The sequence below is a fragment of the Trichoplusia ni genome, chromosome 6 (genome assembly GCF_003590095.1).
Source record: "Trichoplusia ni isolate ovarian cell line Hi5 chromosome 6, tn1, whole genome shotgun sequence".
NCBI classification, from domain to species: domain Eukaryota; kingdom Metazoa; phylum Arthropoda; class Insecta; order Lepidoptera; family Noctuidae; genus Trichoplusia; species Trichoplusia ni.
Genome location: NC_039483.1, coordinates 12672393 through 12696711, shown reverse-complemented (window position 1 = coordinate 12696711; position 24319 = coordinate 12672393). Strand labels below are relative to the sequence as shown.

The following is a 24319-nucleotide window of genomic DNA, read 5'->3' as shown; positions in this document are numbered from 1 at the left end:
ATATGAGCCGGTGGGTCATTTTCTCGTGTTATGTCTGGTCATGATAATTCTATACCAAATATATTTAATTTGTAAAAACTTTGGGTAATTTTTCGTCAATCGTCGTTCAATCATCCGAACCAATAAGGTGGTAAACTTGGGCTTGCACTTAAAATGTCAGAATAAATCGGCCTTCTTAAATATGTGGAATCAAAAGATGGAATGTGAATGGTCACCGCTTAGCAGTCTTAATATTTTTGAATTATTTTTTAATATTTCAATATGTCCTTTCCCAACTGAGAAGAACATACCGTTTGTTTCTTTTTGCCATTTAACACCTTCATAATATATACCGAACCATATCTGATGGCGGAGGCTGTAGCGCAGTCAATCATAGGAGTATAGGAAAATGCACTCCGTTCCTTATCAACCTAAGGAAAGTCGCCATGCCTTACGGCAACATTTTGAGACACATCTGATAAGTTATGTCAGATGACTTCGACATTGTTCAAAGAATGTCGAAGGCGATCAGAATTCAAATGTTCGTTGCGCTCTTTTTCTGTCTCTTTATTCTTTCCAGTTATTCTTTCTGACTTTCCAATTGATTATGAATATTTTGTTGTGTAAGTGTTCGGTAAAATTTATGTTTATCTCGGTGAAACTGTTCAAAAATTTATGTTTATCACGTTCATCACTTGTTTCAAAAGACCTATTAGTAGATATGCGATTTCGCTGAGAACTCAAGTATAATTTTCCATCAGTAAATTAACGTCTCCAACTCGCGATACAATGCGTGACGTTCACGATCAGCGGACTGTCGCGCATCATGTTCTGCACTTGTCTCTAGATACGCTGAGAAATCAAACGCAATTAACGCTACGGAGCGAGTTGCAGCCAGATGTTCTCAAAAAGCATCAACTCTCTCCTGACGCTCTTCAATAGATTCTTAGGACCTTATGATCATCCATATTTTAGCTCCTTTGAAACGTTGGGAAAGATTTACCTTTTTTAGTCATCGTCATAGTTTTATTGTGAAGTTACCTGATCAAGTAAAATGTAAGTGACTGCTCCGCTGGCTACTAAGTAGGTTTTATGACTATATGTAAAACAATAAAGACTTCTTTTTATTTACTTTTCAAACTATGACAGACATCAAAATATGTCAAATGTTTGACAGGAAAGTAAGGTAAAGGCACCTATTTCCGCGGTGTTTTCATTATAACTTAAAAGAACATAAATTTAGTGTTTAATATACCTTTCTGTAGAATTGGCAATTTTTATTAGAAGTGTTATTTATCTTAATTTTGAAATATACTCACAGATTGACTGTATAAAAGATAAACAATGTTAAATAGTGTAAAATGTAAAGAAGTCTGAGGCACCTTATTCCGATTTAAATATTCTAATTCCAATGCATTTGGTTCCTAATTCTGAGTGAAAAAAATATTAAGGAAAGGAGAAAGGCAAATCTCTTTATTGTCTTTGGATTTTAAATCAGTCTTAGTGTTTAAAAATGCTCGGTATTTTAAAACTTAATTTTCTCCTCAATGCGTGAAGAAATACTCAAGAGATAAGTGTTTTCGATAAAAAATATAAATTTATGATATTTTAAACTAAACAAAAACTCACACAATATAAAACTATCATCTAAAACACTATTTAGCAAATTTAGTATGAAACATGCATTCAAGTAGCTGGTAGCCTTAAACTGAGCGATTATTTGAAAACCTACACATACTAAAGCCATCATTTGTAAGACTATTTGTGTGTGTACGTAAATTATTAAAAAAACAGCTAAAATTGATTAAATAATGTATCTTGCAGACAGAAGTAATAACACTGTTCTCTTCTACAATACCGTAATATGGTGCCTTTACCTTAATAAATTAAATTTGTTATTTTTTTGGTCTTTTCTGCATTTTTTTCGTATTATCTCACCGTTTAAACCTTCCCTGGACTTCAACGAATATTTCAAGACCAAAAAAAGCCAAATCGGTTCAGCCGTTTTCGAGTTTTAGTGAGACTAACGAACAGCATTTCATTTTTATATATATAGATTTAAAGTTTAAACCACATTTGCATATCATTGGGCAAAACCGCTGTGAAAAAGCTAGTTTAATCATAATTTTCTAAATAAACCTATTTTCCCCACCGAAAACACAATTAGAGCGAACATAAAGGAATATTTAATATTTACTTGTAATCGTACTAAAACCATTATACCACAATAAAGTTTTATCTAAGCGCACGATACTAATATTTTAACATTACAGTCTGGCTAACGGGTATGCCCAAAATAGCCAGCGAGGGAGTGGGTACCTGAATAAAATATGCTTAGGTATAAATATTTGCAGAAAAATGTTCGGCTAATCGAGACTAAAGGTCAAATAAAGAACTACATAACAATATAAATACATAGACATTGAAAAGGTACTAACACAATATTATAAGTAACAACCCGTCAAGTATGAGTCTGACTCACGAGGCATAGGGATCTAAACAAATAGGCTAAAATTAATCAAATCCGCCATCAAATATGACCGGAGCAACCGTTGCTTAACCTCGAACTTTATCATTAGTGTTGGTACTTATAGCGGTAGCAGGAATACATCATCAGTAATAATTTCAAATTTCAACTGCCTAGCTGTCACGGTTCCTGAGATACAAGTTGGTGATGAACGGACAACGGAGCCTCAGGTTTCGTATTGACGCTTTGGGAAGGGAACCACAAACATCATGTCTACCTTCATTGCGACTGCTCTGAGGTCTTCCTAAGAAGACTAAGACGTACTTTTCGTTTAAGACGTAATCCTACATTTCAGTGAGAATTAATTTAATGCAAAGAGCTTCAGACTTTCAACTTGTTATCACTGAACGAATGGCAAGCTAACTCGGGTATAAGTTAGCCAGCTGTTCGCAGTCTCTAGATCAATTTGTGTCATTGAATTCAATCTGTTGAATCAAATATAACTTATATTTGCTGCTAACACTGGCAATTGTATAGCTAGTTTTAAAACTACTGAATGATTAAAAATTCACAACTGTTGTACTAGTGGTATATAACCATCATAAATAACATAATTTAATTGCCATGACTTCAATATAAGTTACGACGTTTGAATACCTAAATAAAGCTTAAGAATCCGAGGTCATAATGGAACATTTCCAAAAGCCGATCTCTTCGGACCCGCAAGAATTTACGGCCGACTACGCTATATCTTCATTGTCGCTACTTCTATTGCCATTTGCATGTAGAAATGCTATTGATTTTCATTAACAAAGAACAGATTTTTAATTGCAAGAAGCATTGTCACGTTCTTAATGAGTATCTGAAGAATTTGTTTCTGGAGCGTGTTGGATGGATTTAGATGTTAAATGAGATTTCTTTTACACTTGTAATGGTATTTTACTAAAGTTCCTAATAAAAATAAAAGTAGTAAGGTTACTCTTTCTGGGTTATGTGTTTCTTACTATCTCATAATTCCACTTCTTTTGTCCAAAACTTTAGCCTAGTCTGTGAGTTCTATCTGCTGTGATAAATAGTTTTTTTGCCAATGCCTGTTCCAGTTAGGAACATTTTTCTTTACTATCATCGAACGACGGAATTGATATTACTACAATTAGGCTATCTTCAGAATTTTTCTTTGTTCAATAGCAAAGCCAGACAATAGAATCTAACGCCACGGGGTTATTCGCTTTTTGTTTTCCCTTCTTATCTGCAACGGATTTCACACAAGATTTCTATGCAAATCTACGATCAAATTTTATGTTCTCTATGGACTACTACTACAATAGTCGGTTTGTTTGTCTAACAAATTATAGCCGGCAGATAAGCAAGAACATTGAAAACAAACCAGTTTCTTACAAAAAAAACATTGAATTGCAAAAATCTTATCTCTTTACGACTTTGTACCTAGATCTAGTTTAGGTCCTATCACGTCTTCTGTTACAAGTGAATTGTCTAACTTCAGCTTTCGAATAGAGGGCGTGGAATCACTGATGTGTAATACATACAGAAAAGTCAATATGGACATCATATATGGACATCAAGATATCAATACTTGTCGTACAAATAAAACTGTGTTTATAGAAAAACATGCTATCGCCAGTACAAACAATGAATAGGCGACGCCTATCACTCAGGAAAATACGAGTTCTTATACTTTTGTAGGTACAACGTATTGAAACAAAGACCGGCTATATTTCTGTTAATCATACTGAAATGCTTCTTGAAGAAAAAACCTCTTTACTGCAATCAGCTGATCAATAATTGTCTAGCAGGGCAGTAGGTATATTGGTAGGTAAATACAACAATTTTAGAAAAAATGTTCATCATCTATCTCTGATAACCGCGATTTTAGAACATAACAGTTCATGATCTACAGTTGGTGACAAACGGACTGACAGACAGCGGAGTCGTAGAAATGGGGTTTACTTTTTACCCTTTAGATGCGAAACCTAGAAAAATACACGGGATCGGCGAAATATAGCCTGCAAGTGGATAAGAACTGTTATTTCATAATTCTTTCATATTTTCTTCAGTGATAAAAGGAATTGTTACGACACCGCAAACAATCAAAACCAAACCATTCTGAGACAGTACAATATTCGTTCTGGTGCGAATCTACAAAATTTGCTTATAAATTGACTTCCAAAATGGAAGACGTCGGCCTAAATTAATGTCATATTCAAATACGAGGGCGATATAAAAGAAGCCGTAATAAATAATAACATTTGTGTGAGACACTTCGTTGATGAGAATATATGGCTTTCGTCACACGCCCGGGTTTGGGCTGCTCGATTGGATTTGGAGCCCTTAATCATGAACTCTTCATGCAATTGAGTGACGCCGTACATACATAAGTCGATTGTTATGTCAATAATATAATAAATATAATCTCACTCCATATTTTTTCGTTCCGGTTTGGGAGGAAATCAAATTATTGCTATCTTATTCCTGAAAGATACATCATTTTATTGAATTTTATTTATGGAGTTCCCATATTTATGGTTCCCAAACGCGTTTAAATAACTGCAATTACCACCACACCGGCTTGTTACTCGCAATTTATGAATGTGTGAATATTATTATAAGTAAGGCTCAATTATATTATTCCAACTGCCGTATAAATCTGACCGCCTGGTGCAGACAAAAGCAGGCTTGCCATAACTGTGGGCCGTAAAGTGTAAATTACTATAGGAACTCGAGGGCAGGATTCACTTATTCAGTATTCGAACTGTAAATTTACAGCTTAAATTATCTCGAGTGATCCAAGCATTTTAAACCCTATACATAATGTAAAGCGACGGTAGTTTGTATTTAAAGCCGCGTTTTATCCCAACGACCTATTTAAAATTGTTTCGAAGTCCACAAGGTTGGATTTTACAAACGAAAATTAGCCACCTGACCGTAAATATGTAACGTACGCATGAAATGTGTAGAACTCGGCTCCCGATTACGCAAAACTTTTGGCGCAATCACCAAAGCTAAATACAGATCCGAAAAGTTCAAATATTACCAAAAATAAACAGGATCTTTAGAAAATGATATACTTACTATTATGAATAACTGAGTTACGAAGCGAAGGGATCCCGAGTTAATACGAGTTCCATTGGTATCCACATTTGCATAATCCCAAATGTAGGTAGAATACTAACATTCATTTTTATGATCTCGTGTAAAAGAGAAGGTTCAAAGTTAGAGCGTTGCTCTGCAGGAGACAACAATTTGATTTGGACGTGGGGGTACACTCATGAATAATAAAACGAAGTGTCGGATAGGTACACATAAAAATTAGACCAAGAAATACTTCTTCTGATATTGATACTCCAATAGATAAATTAAGAATCTAAACAAAACTTGGATAGTTATACCTAAATTAATTGCTTAGTGTCGGAAAGTAATGTACAAAAATACGCTAGACATAGCACAAGTGATTCCTAGTCCAACAGTTTTTTTCTTTATTTATGTTAAGGAGAATTATTGCGCATGGCTTAACACGTTCAGTGCCACCGACTCTCCCGGAGAGTCCACGTAAATTTTATTCCAGTGCCGTAGACTCGCCTGGCGAGTTCAATGAGTTTGCTGTTTTTTTCCAAAATGCATGTGTATTTTTTGCTTAAAATAATACTGAAGACCAAATATACCCTAATCTAAAGAATTACGTGGTGGGCCGGGTGTTCAGACGCAGTTTATAATCGAATGAAAATAAACTATTCTGCAATGCCTTGAACTCGCTAGGCGAGTTCACTGACATAGAATCTCAAACTTTTATTAATGAAACATATATAATTATGGTAGATACTTTTATTTTCATTTTACCAAGTCACATTCACTTGCAAAACAACGGCGGATTGTGTTCTACATCTTGTAGGGCTCGAATTTCGTGTTATTATATAGGCAAAGGAATGGACTACTGGAATACTTCCTTCATATTCAATTCATGTATGTATGTATGTTATGTAATTGGTTTGTATTATATTGTGGCAGCGTGCTGTTGGGCAGTTTGTTGCGCCGTTTCTTCATCACAGCTAAAGCACTTAGGAAGTGGTGAAGGGTGGGCGATAGCGCGGATGCTGTCTTATGTTCTTAATAAATTTCGAACGTATTCAAAATGTAATTTTACTTAAAACATAACAAATTGAATAATCATAACATATATAAACGTTCTTCGAAACTTCACAATAAACATTTTAAAACTTTACTGTCTTTTAAACTATATTTAAAAACAACCTGTTTATAAAACAATATTAAATATTCAAAATATAACCTAAACAATTACCACTATTTACAAGATTGACAACCACAGCATAAATTACGAAACAAACATACCTTTTCTTTTATCTGCAGTGTTTCTTGCCATTTTTATATGTTAAATTACATCGCATATTAGTTAAACACTTTTTAATTGCGTTAAACAGGCAACGTAGACTGTCACGGCCACAAAAATAACAAAACATTGTTTTTACCCTAACCCAATGCCACTGAACTCGCGTGGCGAGTCGATGCAATTCATGTTGCAGTGCCGGCGACTCGCCTAGCGAGTCCAACGTAAAATGTAGGCGGCATCTGAGAAATCATCGTGAAAATCGTAGTGGTAATGAAAGTGTTAAACCAGTACCCTACCTTATACAAAATCATTCCATCACAAAAGATGGGCCATGAATTTTAACAGTCTTCTCATCATCGCCGTTTGGTTTGAAAACTATTGAATGAGACATGCCAACATCTATCATCAGATAAAATTAAGAAGCTAAACAAAGTCTGGATCGTTATAAAGTAATTGGTTAATTTGCTGATTGAACTACTTGAATGGAATAACAAAGACCAGTGTAACAAGACCTGCCTCGGTTCAGAGACAGGATACTTCTTTATTCCGGTGGTACATTCAGCGTTCCCGTAGGATTTTATACTACAATGCGGATAAAGTTGAACAAAAGGGAGTAGAATGTTATATAACGTGTCTCTAGAACTTCCGCTTTCTCGCTTCAAGTATTTTCGGTGATAAATCTAGGTTCAATCTAGTCGACCACGAGTTCTGTAGTAGCAATTTATATGCGACATTTTATAATATACTTTTTCGCGTTTAGATTTTAATAAAATTGTAACGTAGTATTGTAGTTCGACTTATCGCGATATTAATAAAAGCCATGCGTTACTGGTGAAAAATTCCCGAATTTGTATATCCATTGAATGTTCTACATTTCGTTGCCTTTGTATTAAATATCACGAAACACGACACGTATTGTTTTTCGTTTTGAAGAACAAAAGCTTTGATATAATATTAAGATTCAATTAGTCGGTAATACATGCTTGACATTCCTAAATACGATGATTGTATGTTACGCCGCGGGGCAATTAGAACAAAAATGTTGGAATTTTTATTTATTTTCTTATTGCGTAACTCGATATTTACACGAAACAAAAATTATAATGATAGTCTTTGATAAGTAGGTTTATTTAGGTAATTGCGTCTTAAGGTAGCTTTAAGACATTGTTTAGAAATACTTTTTTTAATGAGGTTTGATGACTGTTAAGCATATTTAATATCGTTCTAAAACATCTGAGATAATATTAACTCCTGATTTTAAGCTAATTGGGATCTAGATCAAATTTACTCCAGCCAAGTCATCACTATCCATTAAACCAACACACGCCTACTTAATCGACTAAATTGAGGTTACATATCGATAATGAGATACCCATCACTAGTAACAAGAATAGGACTAAAATGGCTATCCTCACGATATCGAATAACCGTTATTGTGTATCAAACTACAATGTTCTAGATATTGAATGGCAGGGTAAAGGTATAATATCATTTTATGGACTGCGTTACGGTAAGTGGAGGGCCTACCTACGCTTACATAATAAGTATCTGTTAGGGATTCGGTCGGCGGTTTTACAAGATAATGTATGGCTATGTAAATGTTTGTTGCTCGTATTGTGTTTGGTAGTGATTACCTTGATCCGTTTTGGCCGAGGAACATCTAAGAGATATGTTTAACTATAGTATGTTTATGCCATATTTGTGTGAGTGATTCATTTATGATTTGGGTCCTCGCCTGATCTCTATTCGGTCTTGTCGAATTGCCGTCCCGTCAAACAAGCAGAATTAAGGAACAGAGACTGCACCGCTCACAGGCTTAGTACTATAATAATATGTACCACGCAGCTGGCTGGTGTCTTGCAACATAAGCCGGCGTAGTCGAAATCTGTCACGATATACCATCATTTATGATACTCAATAGTGAGCGGAGAGTTACAAAACGGTAAGGCAATATCGATTTCATTAGGATCCCCAAGTTCAAATACCTAAAACACAAAAAGAATAGTCTTATCTTCATTGTACAATCAAAATAGGACGAAAATTAAAACAGAACAAAGACTCGTTTTTAAAAATCGTGATAAGAAGGTATTTATTTCGGGAAAACGATTTATAAGAAACGGCGAAAAATTACGGTGCAAAAGAGGCGAATTTATGAATTAAACATAAAATCGATTGGAAAATGTATTCATGTTGAGTGTCCTCATTCCAACCGGCGTCTTGATTTATTCCTACATTGGGAAATCGGTTAAAACGAACAAAAGAATGGCCCCCACATCTTGGAACGTCATGCTATCACACTGGCAATAAATGGCCTGTTGAATACGTATCACATGTTTTGCCTTGTTTTGCACTATTTAAGTTTCTCCTTAGTGTTTAAAATTAAAGCACTATAGTTATATTTACATAACATATATGTAATATATAAAGTACAGTTATATTCGCCAATATAACTGTACATTTCCCTGAAGGCAGTTTTGTAGTTGAAAATATTGTCACAATAACGCTTGTACGACACAATGTCTTATCCTAATTTATTATTGAGTCATTGGATAGGAATAAAATTGAAAACAAAAACTCAGCTAAGATAAATTACATTTAGCGCATAAGTAAGCAGCAACAATGAATTAAAACTACGTTAAGGTTAATTATGTTTCAATAAAATAGCACTTCTTCTTTTGTCTTGTTTAACGTCCTTAGGCTGAAATAGAGATAAGGGTCCTGATAAAACTCACAATTTGTGGATTTAACCCAATTTAGAGTTCCCAAAGTCCAATTGTTCAGCCCGAGAACATAAATCGACACATTTCTGTCCACCCGAGCCGTTAGTAAGAGCCATAAGGTTGAAATTTCCAATTCCTGGCCTCCTTATTTACTGATTGCAAATGTATTGTTTTTTTTCAATGATATCAGAAATATTGTTCGTATTATAAATCCTAATAAGAAAGGCACATAACAGGCTAAATTGACTCTACCGTATCGAAGGAGTAGATAAATTAAAAAGCGATCAAGCTCAACGGTGATATAAAAGCAAACATGGACGTCTCTGTAATGTGAAAACTGTTATACTTAGAGACTATTATTTGGTACTTTAGCAGGTATTACGACAGTCTCCTGTATCGATAGTCGGGATTAGCGTTTCACGGTCGCCCCGTTTAGGATTATGGCCATTGCAAAACTACGTGAGCGGATGTTTTTATTACGGTCTTTAAATATAAATTGTTTCCACAAATGTATGGCTAGGGTTAGACAATGTTTTACTGTTATTGTCACCTTCTTTCGTACTGATAGTTTTAGCTTTTCATTTCACCAATTCGAACGTGCTTCACGACCCTGGGTCGGATTTTTTGGAGGCGATGCCTGGACATTTGTTAATTCCAATGTATAACGAAAAGTTGCTTCACTCAGAGTTTTGAGGATCTCCAATCGGTCCGAAATAGCAATAAAATTCTGTCGTGGGCTAGCTAGCTGAGATAAATACTATTCTGTGTATCTTCCTCTCGTCTTTTGAATTTAATTTAACTATTTTTTTATTACTAGCAAGGGATTCCAATCTTTTAATTGAGAGTTCAAACAGATAATGACATACTATAAAAGTAAACGAAGATGGCTGTTGTTTTACAAATTATTGTATTCATTTTAATAATTGATAGCTATACTATTCTTGTCTAAGTAGAAAAAACATTTGATTAGCACAGTCACAAATCGGTATTATTTTAAATTAAAACCGCTCAAGTACGAGTTAGACTCGCGACTTCTTTCAAACAAGAAAAGGAACTTTGTTCCAAAAATAATGGTCACTTTACTTATGACCATGTTACCCGTTGCTTAACTTCGACTTCCATTTATATTACAGACATTTTTTTTCTTTTTTTATCGGATTATATTAAAATGTAAAAAAAGAACTGATATTCGTTAGTTACCACGGAACAGTATAAAAAAATATTTTGAAACCCGATAAAAGTTCACCAACAAAATACTGCTTGATATTTTGTATTTCGCTATATGTAGCTATCTGTAGGTTAAAACAAGGATAAGGCATTCGTGCATGATGCGAGACCATTTCACAGTTCGATAACCCGCCATAGCTGGCTAACGATGTAACGTACCGTCGCATAAGGCAACACGTGATTCAGAATAACATACTCAATATAATAATATATATACGAGTATTTCTACTAATATAAACTTAGAACTAAACGCTAAAACTATAAATGTTAGCCATCATTTCGATCATCAGCTGGTTATTTTGAGCCCAAGAAGTGTAAAAGAGTTTTGTATGAAACCTCCTTCTTTGAAGTATCTATCTTAATCTTAGGTTACCTTAGATTAATAACAACATTATGTTGCAAAACTCTATGCACTCTTTTATATAGCAACTTATTAAACAAGGTTAACACTTCAGTGCATTTATGTTTTTGACGGCAACTTATTTAAAAAGTACATTATTATTATCTACTTCAACAGAATCGTTCTCATACTCAAACAGTCTTGTGTTTGGCTTAAACCGTAATTCCATTTTAATATAACGACATTAAAGAAGATTGTTATAAACATAAACAGTTCAAAGTCTGCTTTCATAATTACTTATTAAAAAGTAACCAAGCGTTATTTACAATAGGTGAAATTTTCCCAGAGGCGATTTGGAAAGGCCAAAGTAAAGTTAACCTTAGATAGCATTTTAATTATAAGAATAAAGGCTAATTAAATGTTTAAGTACATGATTTGCCCTTGGTTCGTGGAAGGCTGCTAGTAAGAATTGTGGTTTGTTTACACTAAAAACTAACCAAACCCACCACTTTGCGTCAATTATGATACAACTTTTTTGGTTTGTCCGTCGAGATAGCAGCTCTGTATGATAGAATTCTATCCAAAAATAAATGACTGTTTAATATCAGAGCTAAGTTTTTTGTTTCCAGGCGAAACTTGCTCATACATTAACAAAATAGCTGATTAATGGAACATTTTCAAACACGCTTTTTCTAAGGCTAATTTTACGCAGCACGTGTTTTTCACGTATGTGCTGCTGACCAGACGGTGTCAACAAGAAATTTGTTATGTAGCATAAAAAGTCAATGAACGATCATAATAAATTCATACACTCATATATTTAGATTTTTAAATTTATATTCACGTAGGTTTCCAGCAATACGCAATTTCTCGCTCTATTTATCACAGACTGGAAATAAAATGCGCAGTATCACACGAAATTAATAGCAGTAAGCATTTATGACCACGTGAAGACTATTAATCCAGTCGTATGGCTGTCATGTCCTACATTTTTTTAGTTCCAGACTGTCATATGAAGAGTCTTTATGTACGAAGAAATAAATGAGATCTAGGAATAGATTTGGGATTCTAATTTCAAAGGTAATGAAAGATAACACTGGCAGCGGAGTTGTGTGTCAGAAAAGAACGTTAAAGAAAAAATAAATTAAGCTCGGAACAAATGCGATTTTTTATGACCTGCCAGTATTATAATTTGTGTGAATAAGTAAAACATAAGTAGGCAAGTAGTTATTATTGTGTATGTTCTTATTCCGGTCGTCACTATCGCACGCTGATAGTGCGAATCGAGCAAGCATAACAAAATAATATTCATTTGTTTTTTTTTAGAACTTATCATGAGTTACGAGTTCATTACTTTGCTTACGTTATGACTATGTTTGAATTTTATCTCGGAAACTTAAATTTAAATTTGTATGACACAAATACGTCACCAAATTAAAAATACAAAATAATAATAATGAATCTAGGTTTTTATGTTTATGCTTCATGTGGTATATTTTTAACGTACCACATTAATATCAAAATCAAGTGCGACGGTACTAAATAACAACAAAAATTATGATATAATTTACAATGCTTCTAAATAATATAAATGCTTCTAAGTAAATATTGAGACAAGGACACTTAGAAGATTTAATACCAGAATTTTACAAGAAAGAATCTGGTCAATTTTAGTTCTTCGTTAATCTGAGTTTATTATATATTTTTGTTGCTGATGGTACTTCGTATTTCTTCTACTTATGGTCTAGTAAATACATTATCTTGCATGGTATGGGTAACCTTGAATCATTGCTGTAATCGAGTAGAATAATAATAGAGTCACTGTTTGTACTCCTTAGTTCAAAATTCATTTATTCCATCCTACATTAGAATATAAGCGAAGGTCATATTCTGATTCTCTTATGGAAAATTTTAATAAAAACATTTCAAGAGAAATCATTTTAAAAACACTTTTAAAAATAGGAAAAAAAAAATCAAAGATCTTTGATATATTGTTTAAAAAACTGAAGTTTTACAAAACAATAAAAAATCGCCTTCGATCGAATTGTATGAAGGCAACCAAAAAGGTTTAGACTACGTTCAAAACGTTTTGGTACTGTTAGGTAACAGCGAGTTCGTAACTCATGCAATCCCAACTATAAAACTCACAAACTACCACTAGACACGATATTCTTCTAGTACTCGATACCTACAGGTAAATCGATATCGGCGTTATCGAATAATTTTCTCGAGTCGACCGGGCCGAACAAGCAATCTGTGATGTGTGAGATTTTTAATTAACCAGGAACATTATGATTCTATGTAATGGGCGCAATGATTGTAACGTTTAATTAAGTGCAGCTTTATTTTGTTTAAGTTTTTTATCATATCGTAGTACTGATATAAAACGAATAAAGTGAGATATCAAATCTTTAATAATTAGTACTCAAGGGGATATTTTAAATGGCTTGTGCGAATACGATAAATGTTTAGCATATATCATGAATGATTAATCAAATGACAAAAAGTGAAAATGCAAATTTTGCTTTCTTATCACACTTCTTCATTTTAATTTTATACCCAATCTTTTGTTTTAAATTGTATTCTTAGATTTCTTCATCGTCTACGTTTTGATTTGTGATTACAGTTTACTTTAGAGTATTTTTCTTCAGGCTTCAGATTCCCTTTAATAAATAAGGTAAAAATCCAAAGCCTCTAATTAACTTTGTACAGCTGGGTTCGAAATCTTGGCTTGGCTTGGCTTTGCCACCTTCACTAATCCCCTTGACGCGACAGCTGAACAGTGCTGCGCAAAAGTTGTACCGTGTTCAGCGATTTTGCTTTCATGGGCCTTGAGTGAAGATTATCGCGGTCGTATATCTTACTCGGCCTCGCTTTAGGGGATTACGGCCAGCCGGACACTTGGACCCTACCCGATGTTTAAGCACTTATTGAGCATTGCAAGATGTGTCAATCAAAATCAAGCCTTCAGCTCGTATCGGAGATTAGCATTTGGAAATACTTCGAAGTCTATATTTTTTTGTTGCGGCTAAAAGTAACTTGTACCGATAAAACTTATCTTTACATATATTTTCTTTTATTATACAAGGTAAAAGCATTGTCAAAAAAAATATTTTAATTTACTAAATTTAATTTAATACATCACGAACGTGACTTTTGCAACAGATCGTCGCGATGTGAACTACTTTTAAAACGCTATCGGTATCAGGAATAATAATTTAAAAGTGGGTCATATGCAAAATCTTTTTAAACAAAGGTTTTAATATAAACCGCAAAATTTCAACAGCTTGACATCGCTCCACTATTTATGGGATAATATATCAATGAATGTGTAAATTAAATAAGAAAACGTCACTGCGAGTTACAGTCGGCAGGTAACTGGGTTTATGAATTATTAAATAATATTATCATCTCATTGAAATTCATTGAAAACATGTCAAATGATTTTTGCAACAAAGATATCAACAACACACAAAAAATCTTTTCAAGTAATAAATTCTCAACTGTAGAAATGAATGTAACACCTAATTGAAAACAATAATTCAGCAGATATCGACATCAGATCCCCATTTAAATTCAAATTTCATCAAACTGAAGCAACTTTGAAAAGGGTCAATCGCCTTCTCCTCGGATATTCCTCGTCAAAACACAAACGTTTGATTCAAATTTACGAGCGTCGAAATCTTACAACTCAGCTAAAATCCTACGATCCTGCAGCCGCTATATTAATCCGAGAAAATAAATCCAACTTTATACGACCCATAAATACTGAAAACCCTCAAATAAATCGGAAAAATCTAATATAACAGCTACCCTTAGGACTTTATGTTTACTTGTTACTTCAGTTTTACTTAACCTCATATACGTAAACGGGGAAAACTCTAATAAAAATGTAAATTAGGTTAAGTGTTCTTTTGAGAAGTAATGTTTGGAGTCTAACAGCATGGATCGTTACAAGAATTTTATAAGCATGGTTTATATCAACGAATACGGGTTTTATTTTCACCGACATACGTGCTACTCAGAACAGCAATCTGTAAAACGGCCTGTAGCGTATATTTCCGCGGGATCTAATCTCTTTGGACATCATCAAAGTGTTGTTGTTTTACGACAGCTTTTGGAAGACATGTGTAAAAGCAATGGCGTAGCGATCGAGTCGAATTTAAATAGCACGTAAACCACAGCTTTATGAGCTACTAAATAAAGTATGAAGGACACTTTTCAGTGCAGGAAACGTAGCTATTCCAGGTTAAATCTGTAGAATCCGTCTGTTCTATATAGACTCTATGCGATCTCCAGAAATATTAGTTTACTTTAAACTTAATACATAAGTAGATGCCAAGTTAATACAACGTGGGGAACGTTATTTTAGTTGAAATTCAAATTATTCTAGTTACAATAACTATTAGCATATACTAACAGAACCCAAATTATGAAACTTTTTCTTTAACACAAAATTATAATTTCCTAAGTTATTCGTGACGTAATTAAGCATGGTTACCAATGGTTACGTAAATTTCATTTTTACCTGTATTTAGGCTGAAAATTGGACTTTCTAAATCAAAGAGTAGAAGCGAAGTAAACCAACGTCGGAAGCTAAATTTATGGAAAGAAGACTGAATGATGACGAATTAAAATAATTTAGTTTGTTCCTTTTTTTTTGCCTGTGGCATTCTTTGATTTATAGACACGCTCACAAACTTTATGAATTTCAGGCGGCCTAAATTATTGTTTTTAGTCTTTCAGTATTAATCGTCCGTCGCTATTAATCCTCGTACAATGTGACACTTTGAGCCAGAATAAAAATAACCATTTGCCGATTAGAACATGAAATAATGATAAACATAATCGAGGAAAAAGCCAGTAATTAATTGTGAAGCAGAAAATAAGAACGATACAAAATTAAGCAGCCTACAATAACTATAAGAATAAACTCTTGTTACATTTGACTTCAGGTTAGAAGGTAAGAAAAATCTTTTATAATTAAGGTTACTTTTTTCGTTAGGGTTAAGAAATAATTATTACTGAGGTAATTAGCGGAGCCAACCAAGGCAAGGAGACTTGAAATATAATACTGTAAGTATGGCTTTGTCGTACTGGCCTCTATTAAAGTACCTGTCGACTGGGTGATAAATATTACAGCTATCATTTAATTTAGTCCTTAGTAAAGCACATTCTGCGTATTATGGTAGAGGTCAGTTCTGTCGCGATTGAAACAACGTGTACTAACTACAATGCGAAATATACGCTGTCAAGTTAGCTGGAAACGTAGCGTAATTACTTACGCTCAAACTGATATGAATGGCATGTCATTGATGCACAGACTGTTATACACGACACTGATTTGACGTTACGTCTCAAGTTCAAAGAAAACCAACAACACCAAAAAAGTCGAGTTTTATTATTCTTATTTTATGAGTTTGTTCAAGAACTTTGTACTTGAAGATAAGTATTATTTATTACTGGCCAGTAACCCGCCATAAATTATGTTCTCCACTCTATCGGCTGTTTTAATGCTTGGTTTCATAGGCTACGCTGGGTAAATCATAATTAGAACTACGAAGTTATGTATAAACCGCTCGTATTAAGTTTCACAGTGTCTCGCGTCGTGTAATATATGTTTAAGCGATTGAATTTCTGAGCTCTTGAATGTCAGCTAAGGCCAAAGTTTCGCATTTCTATTCACAGTCCATTGCTCTGTTACTACATTGTCGTCTGCAAGCGATGTTAGAACGATTGAAAAAAAGTGCAATGAAATGTGAACGAATCAATGGTTTATGTCTTTGGGTATTGTTTCGCGTGAAAAACACATCGGAAAATGATTTTAAGAAATCGCTGTCGTAAGTAATATTAACTGGAAAAATATAACTATTTTCATTCTGAATCAGTTCAAAATCTTAGAGAAAGTTTAATTTCACCGTTTGGAAAGCAATTATAATCGTAATGCGCAGTCTAAATCCGTATTTCCTTTTTAAGAACGAAGTAGATATAACAAAGAGGTCGCTACGAATAAGTTCTCATTTAATAAAGCCTATCAGACGCACAAAGAGGAACACGCTGAAAAAGTTTCAAAAGAAAAATATGATGGAACTCATGTGTAAATAAGAGGTTAATCATTCAGGAATTATAGTGTGCATCTGAAGAGTCTTAAATATAATGTGTTAAAAGTGAATTAATAATCGAATTTCCTTCAACTAGCTATAGCCCGTGGCTCTGCCTTCGCAAAACTAAAACTGTTCCTAGACTACCCCGAGAATTGAAAAACTATATTTTAGCACGATTAGTGGAAAGAAGTCTTAACAAGTTTTACATTTTATATTATTAATTTTGTGAGACGGGGATACGACATCCGGTTAATAAATAAATTCTATATTTTTTGACCAATTTCATACTTCCCGTCATAAGACCCACACAAATTACATCTGTAATTTAAAAATAGTTTTACTTTAATCATTTGCAATTATTTTCCACCACGTGTTTGATGTCCAACGATATTATTAAAGATAATTAATTATCGTTGTAACTGTTCCAAATAGTTGTCACTTATGTCCCTAACACCTGATCCAGGGTATAATTCATCAAAGTGAGCTAGGAGTGATTAGTTAGCGCTCGATTTAACCACGTCAAGCCGGAAACTCAGCTTAACGAGACAACTGGCCACGTGGCCTGTATTTAATTAGTTCGTGCTGATATGACACATGCTACTGCGAGTTGTAGCCGTATGCAAGAACGACATTTCACTAAGTGACGTTTTAAAATGTATCTTCAACTTGATAATGACAAATACGGCATGATATGAAGAGCGACATTTTCCGGTGTCGTCGACGAAAAAAGCAAACTATCTTCTAAATATATTGAATTCATATTATTGACATTGAATACAAAATCGATGTTAATAAAAATGATTGTTGTATGTCTGCCTTCTGAAGAATCTACAACAATTTGATAAAACTTAGACAGCTTGTATTGTATTTTTTGCTAAATATACCTGGTTAGTTATAAAAAACTGTTTCAATTGTCTAAACCGCAATTATGTACCATTTTTAATAAGCTGATTTGACAACAAATCAACTATTTTTACAAATAAATCTACAAAGCAGATCTCTTTCTAGCACTCTGAGCAAAAACAAACGTTTGCAAATGAATAAAACAAAACGATAAAACTGCATTGTAATTATAAATTGCTTATAGTCTACGTTTTTTAATCTCGCGAGTAAGAAGTTTATTTTGTTTTGCATTCTACGCTTTTAAATCTAGAACGAAATATGGCAACTGTTCAATAATTTGAAATAGGAAGCGTTTTGTAAATTGAACATTTCTTTGTGGTGTTATTTTTATACATAGATTGGAAACAATTGAACACCAGCATTTTAAGCAATACAGCCAAGTACGTGTGTATCAATTAATGTATCATTTAAATCATCTTCGCTCTTAATTAAGGCCTGATCATTAAACCTAATGAGCTAATTTCCACCACTGTTTTATGCGTTTTCACACGAGTAAGTTTCTATTACAGGTTAATCTTATTTTTTTCTTTGGACATAAATAATAAATATGTTAATCATTAACACGCGATGCTCGGCGATAGTTATTTCTAATTCATTACTTATATTTGAGTCAATTTGACCCTTGGGTTTGTAGTCGGGATTTTATTTACATTATTGATAATTTTGCGATATTCTTTATCATTGATTCATTATTAGTTATAATGTCAATCTTCGCAAAAGACTTCCTTGATTCATTTACGCTCTAAACATGACCATTTACGTCACAATAATCAATTTAACGTAACACGAAATAGGAAAAAACTAATAAATAAACATTACATAATCTGCGCCTTATCTTTACTTTTCTGCTAAATCTATTTATAAACCGAAATTATTTATTCATAATATTTTAATACTATCCGCTATTGATATAAACTAAAGAAAATATGTACATAAACATATGGCTAATATAGGGTTGTTCTCAATTTACAAGAGAAACAAAAAAAAGGTTTTACACAGAACACGCATGTGTTCTTCTACGGCTTTTTACTCTCGGGGGCCTTTTAGTTGTTTTTGATACAACACTAGATTCTCAAGTTAGTAAAAAACGGTGTGATACATGATACTTCTTTTTTGCACTGTTTCTTACTCTGTTCGTATGGTAGGCTAGTTACGTCATGTTCTATATTTTAATAGAGGTAGAGTAATAATTTATTTTTACATTAAAATTAATAATTCTTGTCTAAATGGGAAGATTTTTTTAATTGTAAAATGCTTCTGCCAATTTGTAAACCCTTTATAGACAAGTTTAAAAATAAAAAAATAATTATAAATATATTTGTTTATGTCTGAACACTATTTGAAAAAAAGAACTTTTCTTACCAAAAACACTGCCTATTTACTACTACCTGACTACTGTTGTTTATTACGTTTAAGAATTTTACTTAAAATAATAATGTCTGCATATTTTGGGGCATGTTACATAAGCTTTACGGACAAAATGTATGCAACAACAATTTGGGTAAAATGACCCCAGATTAATGCAAAACTGAATTTCGGTTCCGTAAAATGGGATAGGTCAAGCGGAATAATCTGCGGGATTTATTACGCTGTATATCTATGTTTCAGTACTTCTATTGTTTCAGTTTAGTTCGTAGTAAAGTTGATATTTAGTTATATGAGAACACTTTACTCTCCTAGTCGTTAATTTAATATTTTTTTGTTCTCATTTCTGATCGCTCTAGTGAGTATTTAAATAAAAATGTTTTGTCATTTTGACCTTATCAGAGTTAGATCCATAGTGACAGACAATGAGACTTTCAGGCTATTTGCAATAGATTTTTCGAAGTTTAATATTCACTTCAATTTTAAATTTTCTTTAACATTCTTATTACGCAGTGTCAATAGATTTGGTCTCTATTTATGTATTTTTTTATTAACATTACATAAAGAGGATACCTCATATTTATATTTTAACTAAACCTACTTATAAATACTTTGCTCTCTATTTCTCTATACATTTTTGTCGTAAAACTGTACACTGTACACTGTACAGTGTAAGCTCATTCACACAAGTAATGCAATTATTTTGTCTACTTCCCGTGTCAAGTCTCACGCTATCGCTCTTGTGACGTCACAGTAGGTACTACATGTTGCTAATACAAACGTCACTATTGTATTGTAATTGTGCCCATTAATTATACCACCTACCTATTTATCGCCGTCTCATTAAATCAGTTATTGATGTTTATATTTTTTCCGGTTATTATAACATGAATATATGTAGTATTTCTTATTTATGAATGCTTCTAAGATAACGTCGTACGTGTTGTTGTAAAGAGTTCATTATTTTTGTTTTATAGTGCTGTGTTAGATTGTACTACGTTACATTGTAACATGCAGAGTGCATATAATCTGTGTAGATAAAGTTTCCCATATAAATCGATAAAACGCATGTTTGGATTCCTAATTACCGCCTCTGTTTACGTTCTCCTTTTTCCCATAGAATACAAAACTCGGCCAGCAGTTAATCTCACATTAAGATGCGAACAGCTCGTGCGAGGCATGCTCCCCACACTCACCAGAGCGTACAATGACGATCTTGTTACTTTATACTGTTTGTTACCTTTGCATAGGAACGTTTTCATTCAAGTACTTAACCTACAAATTATTTTAAACACTTTTATTTTGTTTCACTGCAACAACGTACAGTGGTAGTCTCTTACCAGCAAGGTCAGCATCAGCTTCAGATCCGTAAACAAAAACCGGATTCTATACGTCACTACAAATCCAAGTAAGCGGGCATATTTATCGACACATGAATATAACAAAACAATGCAAGTGACTGTCATGTTTAGCAGGTGTTTCCTGCTGTACCCGAAAAAGAAACACAGTTTAAACTACACCCGTCATAAACAAAGTACACACAAACACGGCGAGACATGATTACCGGCGACGCAACTAATAAAAACACAAAAAAAAACAGAATGCGATTCTGTGAGCCAAGGTTATGTATTTAGCAACACATTCCATATAAGTATGTAATCGGTACGCGTAAAATCTTACTCGAAAAAACTTCACAGCAAAAAGATATAACTGTTAATATTAGAACGTTTAAAACTATCGAACGACGCCGTGCACTGAACGTGCTATTCGGCGGTGTTAATTGCTAATCGGACGTTATCGGGAAATGTAGGTAGGTGACATTTCGTAGGCATGTGCCTGCTACGGTGTGCGGAGGGCGCGCCGCGGCAGCAGCGCGCTCACTCGCGGTTAGGAGAGGACTGTGCGTGCGGCCCGCTGTCGGCGGCGGCAGCCCGCTCGCCGCGCCACGAGCGGAGCGGGCGCGACCGGCGCGAGGCGCGACCGACCCGCCTGATACGCTGCTGAGGGAACGCGCCGACCTGGATCATCCCTCGCGCGTTAATAACTCTAATACCAACTCCCAAGTACCACACTTGTACCGCATGAGTCCGCATGTCACTCGCCGCCGGTCATACCGCGACCTATCGCAATGCAACCTTTGTCGTCAAGCAAAAACTTGCCCTTGACAATTACAACGTAAGCGGCAAATTGATATCTGAAACCCTACATTAAACTGACACTTGATATGTCACTACATAAGCGTGTTTTCGTACAACACTTAATTATACTACCTAATGAATTATTTGGTTTGGGAAAGTTGTTTGTTTCATTGTTGTATGTTGAAAGTCGAATATATACTGTTCTATTTACGTTCAAGATGAACTGAAAATTAGTGGCTTAATTTTAGGCGATATGAATTATTAAGGTAATTTCAAAAGCGGTTCTTGGTAATGTTATGAACCAAGTTAATTCGCGATTGGTACGGAGTGAGAATAAATGCCAGCCGTTTCTAATTAAACATTAGGATAGTAAATAGCTGAGTACATTTACAAACATAAGTGTCATCGTTAAGTGCCCGTATTTATCTGATATCCATGATTCATGGTTATATAACATAATATTAAATACATACACCGTTTGGAGGAGAACACAACTAATTTGTTGTGAATAAAGGATTATTATTATATAGCAGGTAATTTACAAGGTTAATCTTAACTTCAAAGATCGAAGGTTAAGAGTCTCAAGTATCCTTATAATATGTAGATATAAATATTAACATAATGATGTGTTATAAATTTATTTTGTAATAGAAAACTTTAAGATAAAATCCAAATACGATGCAAGCGGGATACTTTTGTATTTGACAATACTAGTACAGTTACCTGCATAATTATTTTGTTTTTATTTTGCATAAAGTAAACGTCACATTGTCACTGTCTCTGCATGTAAATACCCAACATTATTATTTGGCAGTCTTAAATTACATTCCAATTATCTGGTTAATGACATTACGTAATTAGCGTTTTTAGGCACTTGCAACCGCAAGGTTTTTATGCTCTTTTTTAACGGTTTACGTAAATATTATGACACTAGCTGTTGCTCGCGGATTCACCCGTCAGTATTTCTATAATGTAACTTATATGTCCATGCCAAATTTCGTCGATATCGCTCCAGCCGTTTAAGTATAAAGAGTAAATAAAAAGAGACACACATACAAACACAATTACATAATTTCGCATTTATTATATTAGTGCAATGTAACGTTATGGATCTAAATACTATGGATATATGTATGTATAACATAGCAAATAAAACTCATCAAGTACATTGGGCCACACCTAATACTGCATACTGATTTTAGATCCATATTCATTTGCTATTGTTTGTATCAAATAGAATGACTCATGTACAAACCACCCACCTATCTTTGCATAAACGTCATACTGTGATAAAACAAAGTTTTCTGTGCGGTTACTTAGTATAATATATGTATCAAGAGTGAATTACTGAATGGCTTTGTACAATAGATGATAATTGTCATATTTTTTGTTACATACCCAAAAGGTTAAACATGATTCCTCTGTCTATTCGATTGTCTGATTGTGTTTTTCTTACAGTTGACGCGTATACAAAATATTATAGACACTAACACTTCCCTTATGAATTTATTTAGATTATGATGCACAATAATTTGACCAGTAAACTACTGTCTGATCTCTTTTCGTTTTACCGGATACTAATTTAATACCAATATTAAAAACAGTGATGTAAGACCATGAACTTATGAAGATCATTACTACTTAGTCTTACTATCATCAGCATCATTAGCCCTCACTATACCGGGCATGGATGGTCTATCCATCCTCATGCCATTCTACCCTTCCTGTCCTGTTCCTGCTATCGCCTTCTACCCATTTCCTCCTCGACAATCCAAGCTTTACTTCCTACTATATGTATCTACCTATCCATACAAGAGTTTAAGGTCGGAACTACTAAAACTACGTGGGATAACAATTTCATCTCAAATTTCATGCACCCTGAAACTAATGTTCGCCGTTCGAAACCCTCTGAAGGCTTGAAGGTCCCAATGCGATATTATTTCCAGAAGCCATTTGATCTTTATCTTTAACCAATACGGTCATAAATATAAACATTATTATTTTATGGTCAATATTATGAGTATTGTCCCTTTGACTGTTAATGTCTGGTTCACGTGGATGGCCAAAATATTTTATTGCTGAACCTTTCAGGTTATTATAAGGTTAATGATCAAACGCATAGAATATTATGGTAGGTCCAGATGGTGTGACTGCTGACGATGGACTTACAATAATATAAACATAATTGATCCAGTAATTTTGCGACGAAACTGCATAATCATATAGTTCTTAGTGTGTAGTGTAGGCTTATTACGGGAGAATCGAGTTTATTGAAATCGAATTGAGATCGAAATGGTACACTGGGACAAAACATTAGCGCTAATTCGCCCAACTCAAGGAGTTGGTACTACTCTTGATCTGGATGGTGGATGTTGGTCTGGTTTCCATAATCAGTCATTTTAGGATTGTATCGAAAACCAAAACTAAACCATAATTAGACCCAAACCACTTTAGTAATTAGCAATTACTGATCGGATTTGGCATCTATTCAATGTTAAACACAAAATCGAAATGCATTACATGCAAACTTAATTTCATACATTTTGTATGCCTAGCAATCAACATGAAATATAATCATGCGAATATCATTGTTAGCTTGGCCCTATACTGGTATCATAAATAATAACAGTACCGTATTCCTTGCCAAGTCCAATTAATACAAATATATCAGCTTATGTTCATTTAGAACAACACCCGATGGTAAAAAGTTCAC

General features: G+C 34.0%; 2 protein-coding genes across 6 annotated transcripts in view; both read right to left on the bottom strand.

Annotated features, from left to right (window-relative positions):
• Positions 1 to 24319, bottom strand: part of LOC113495472 (carbohydrate sulfotransferase 11-like) — a 602728-nt gene that overhangs the window by 354318 nt on the left and 224091 nt on the right. Inside the window, exon 1 of one of the 3 annotated variants that reach the window (XM_026874242.1) lies at positions 20809 to 21150. The exons of the other annotated variants lie outside the window; for them this stretch is intronic. Within the exon in view, the coding sequence (XP_026730043.1) occupies positions 20809 to 20934 (126 nt within the window). The 5' untranslated portion in view covers positions 20935 to 21150. Of the gene's footprint in view, positions 1 to 20808; positions 21151 to 24319 lie in introns of those variants that run through there. 3 annotated transcript variants of the gene reach the window in all.
• Positions 1 to 24319, bottom strand: part of LOC113495462 (cAMP-specific 3',5'-cyclic phosphodiesterase) — a 301983-nt gene that overhangs the window by 201674 nt on the left and 75990 nt on the right. The gene's annotated exons all lie outside the window — the stretch shown is intronic.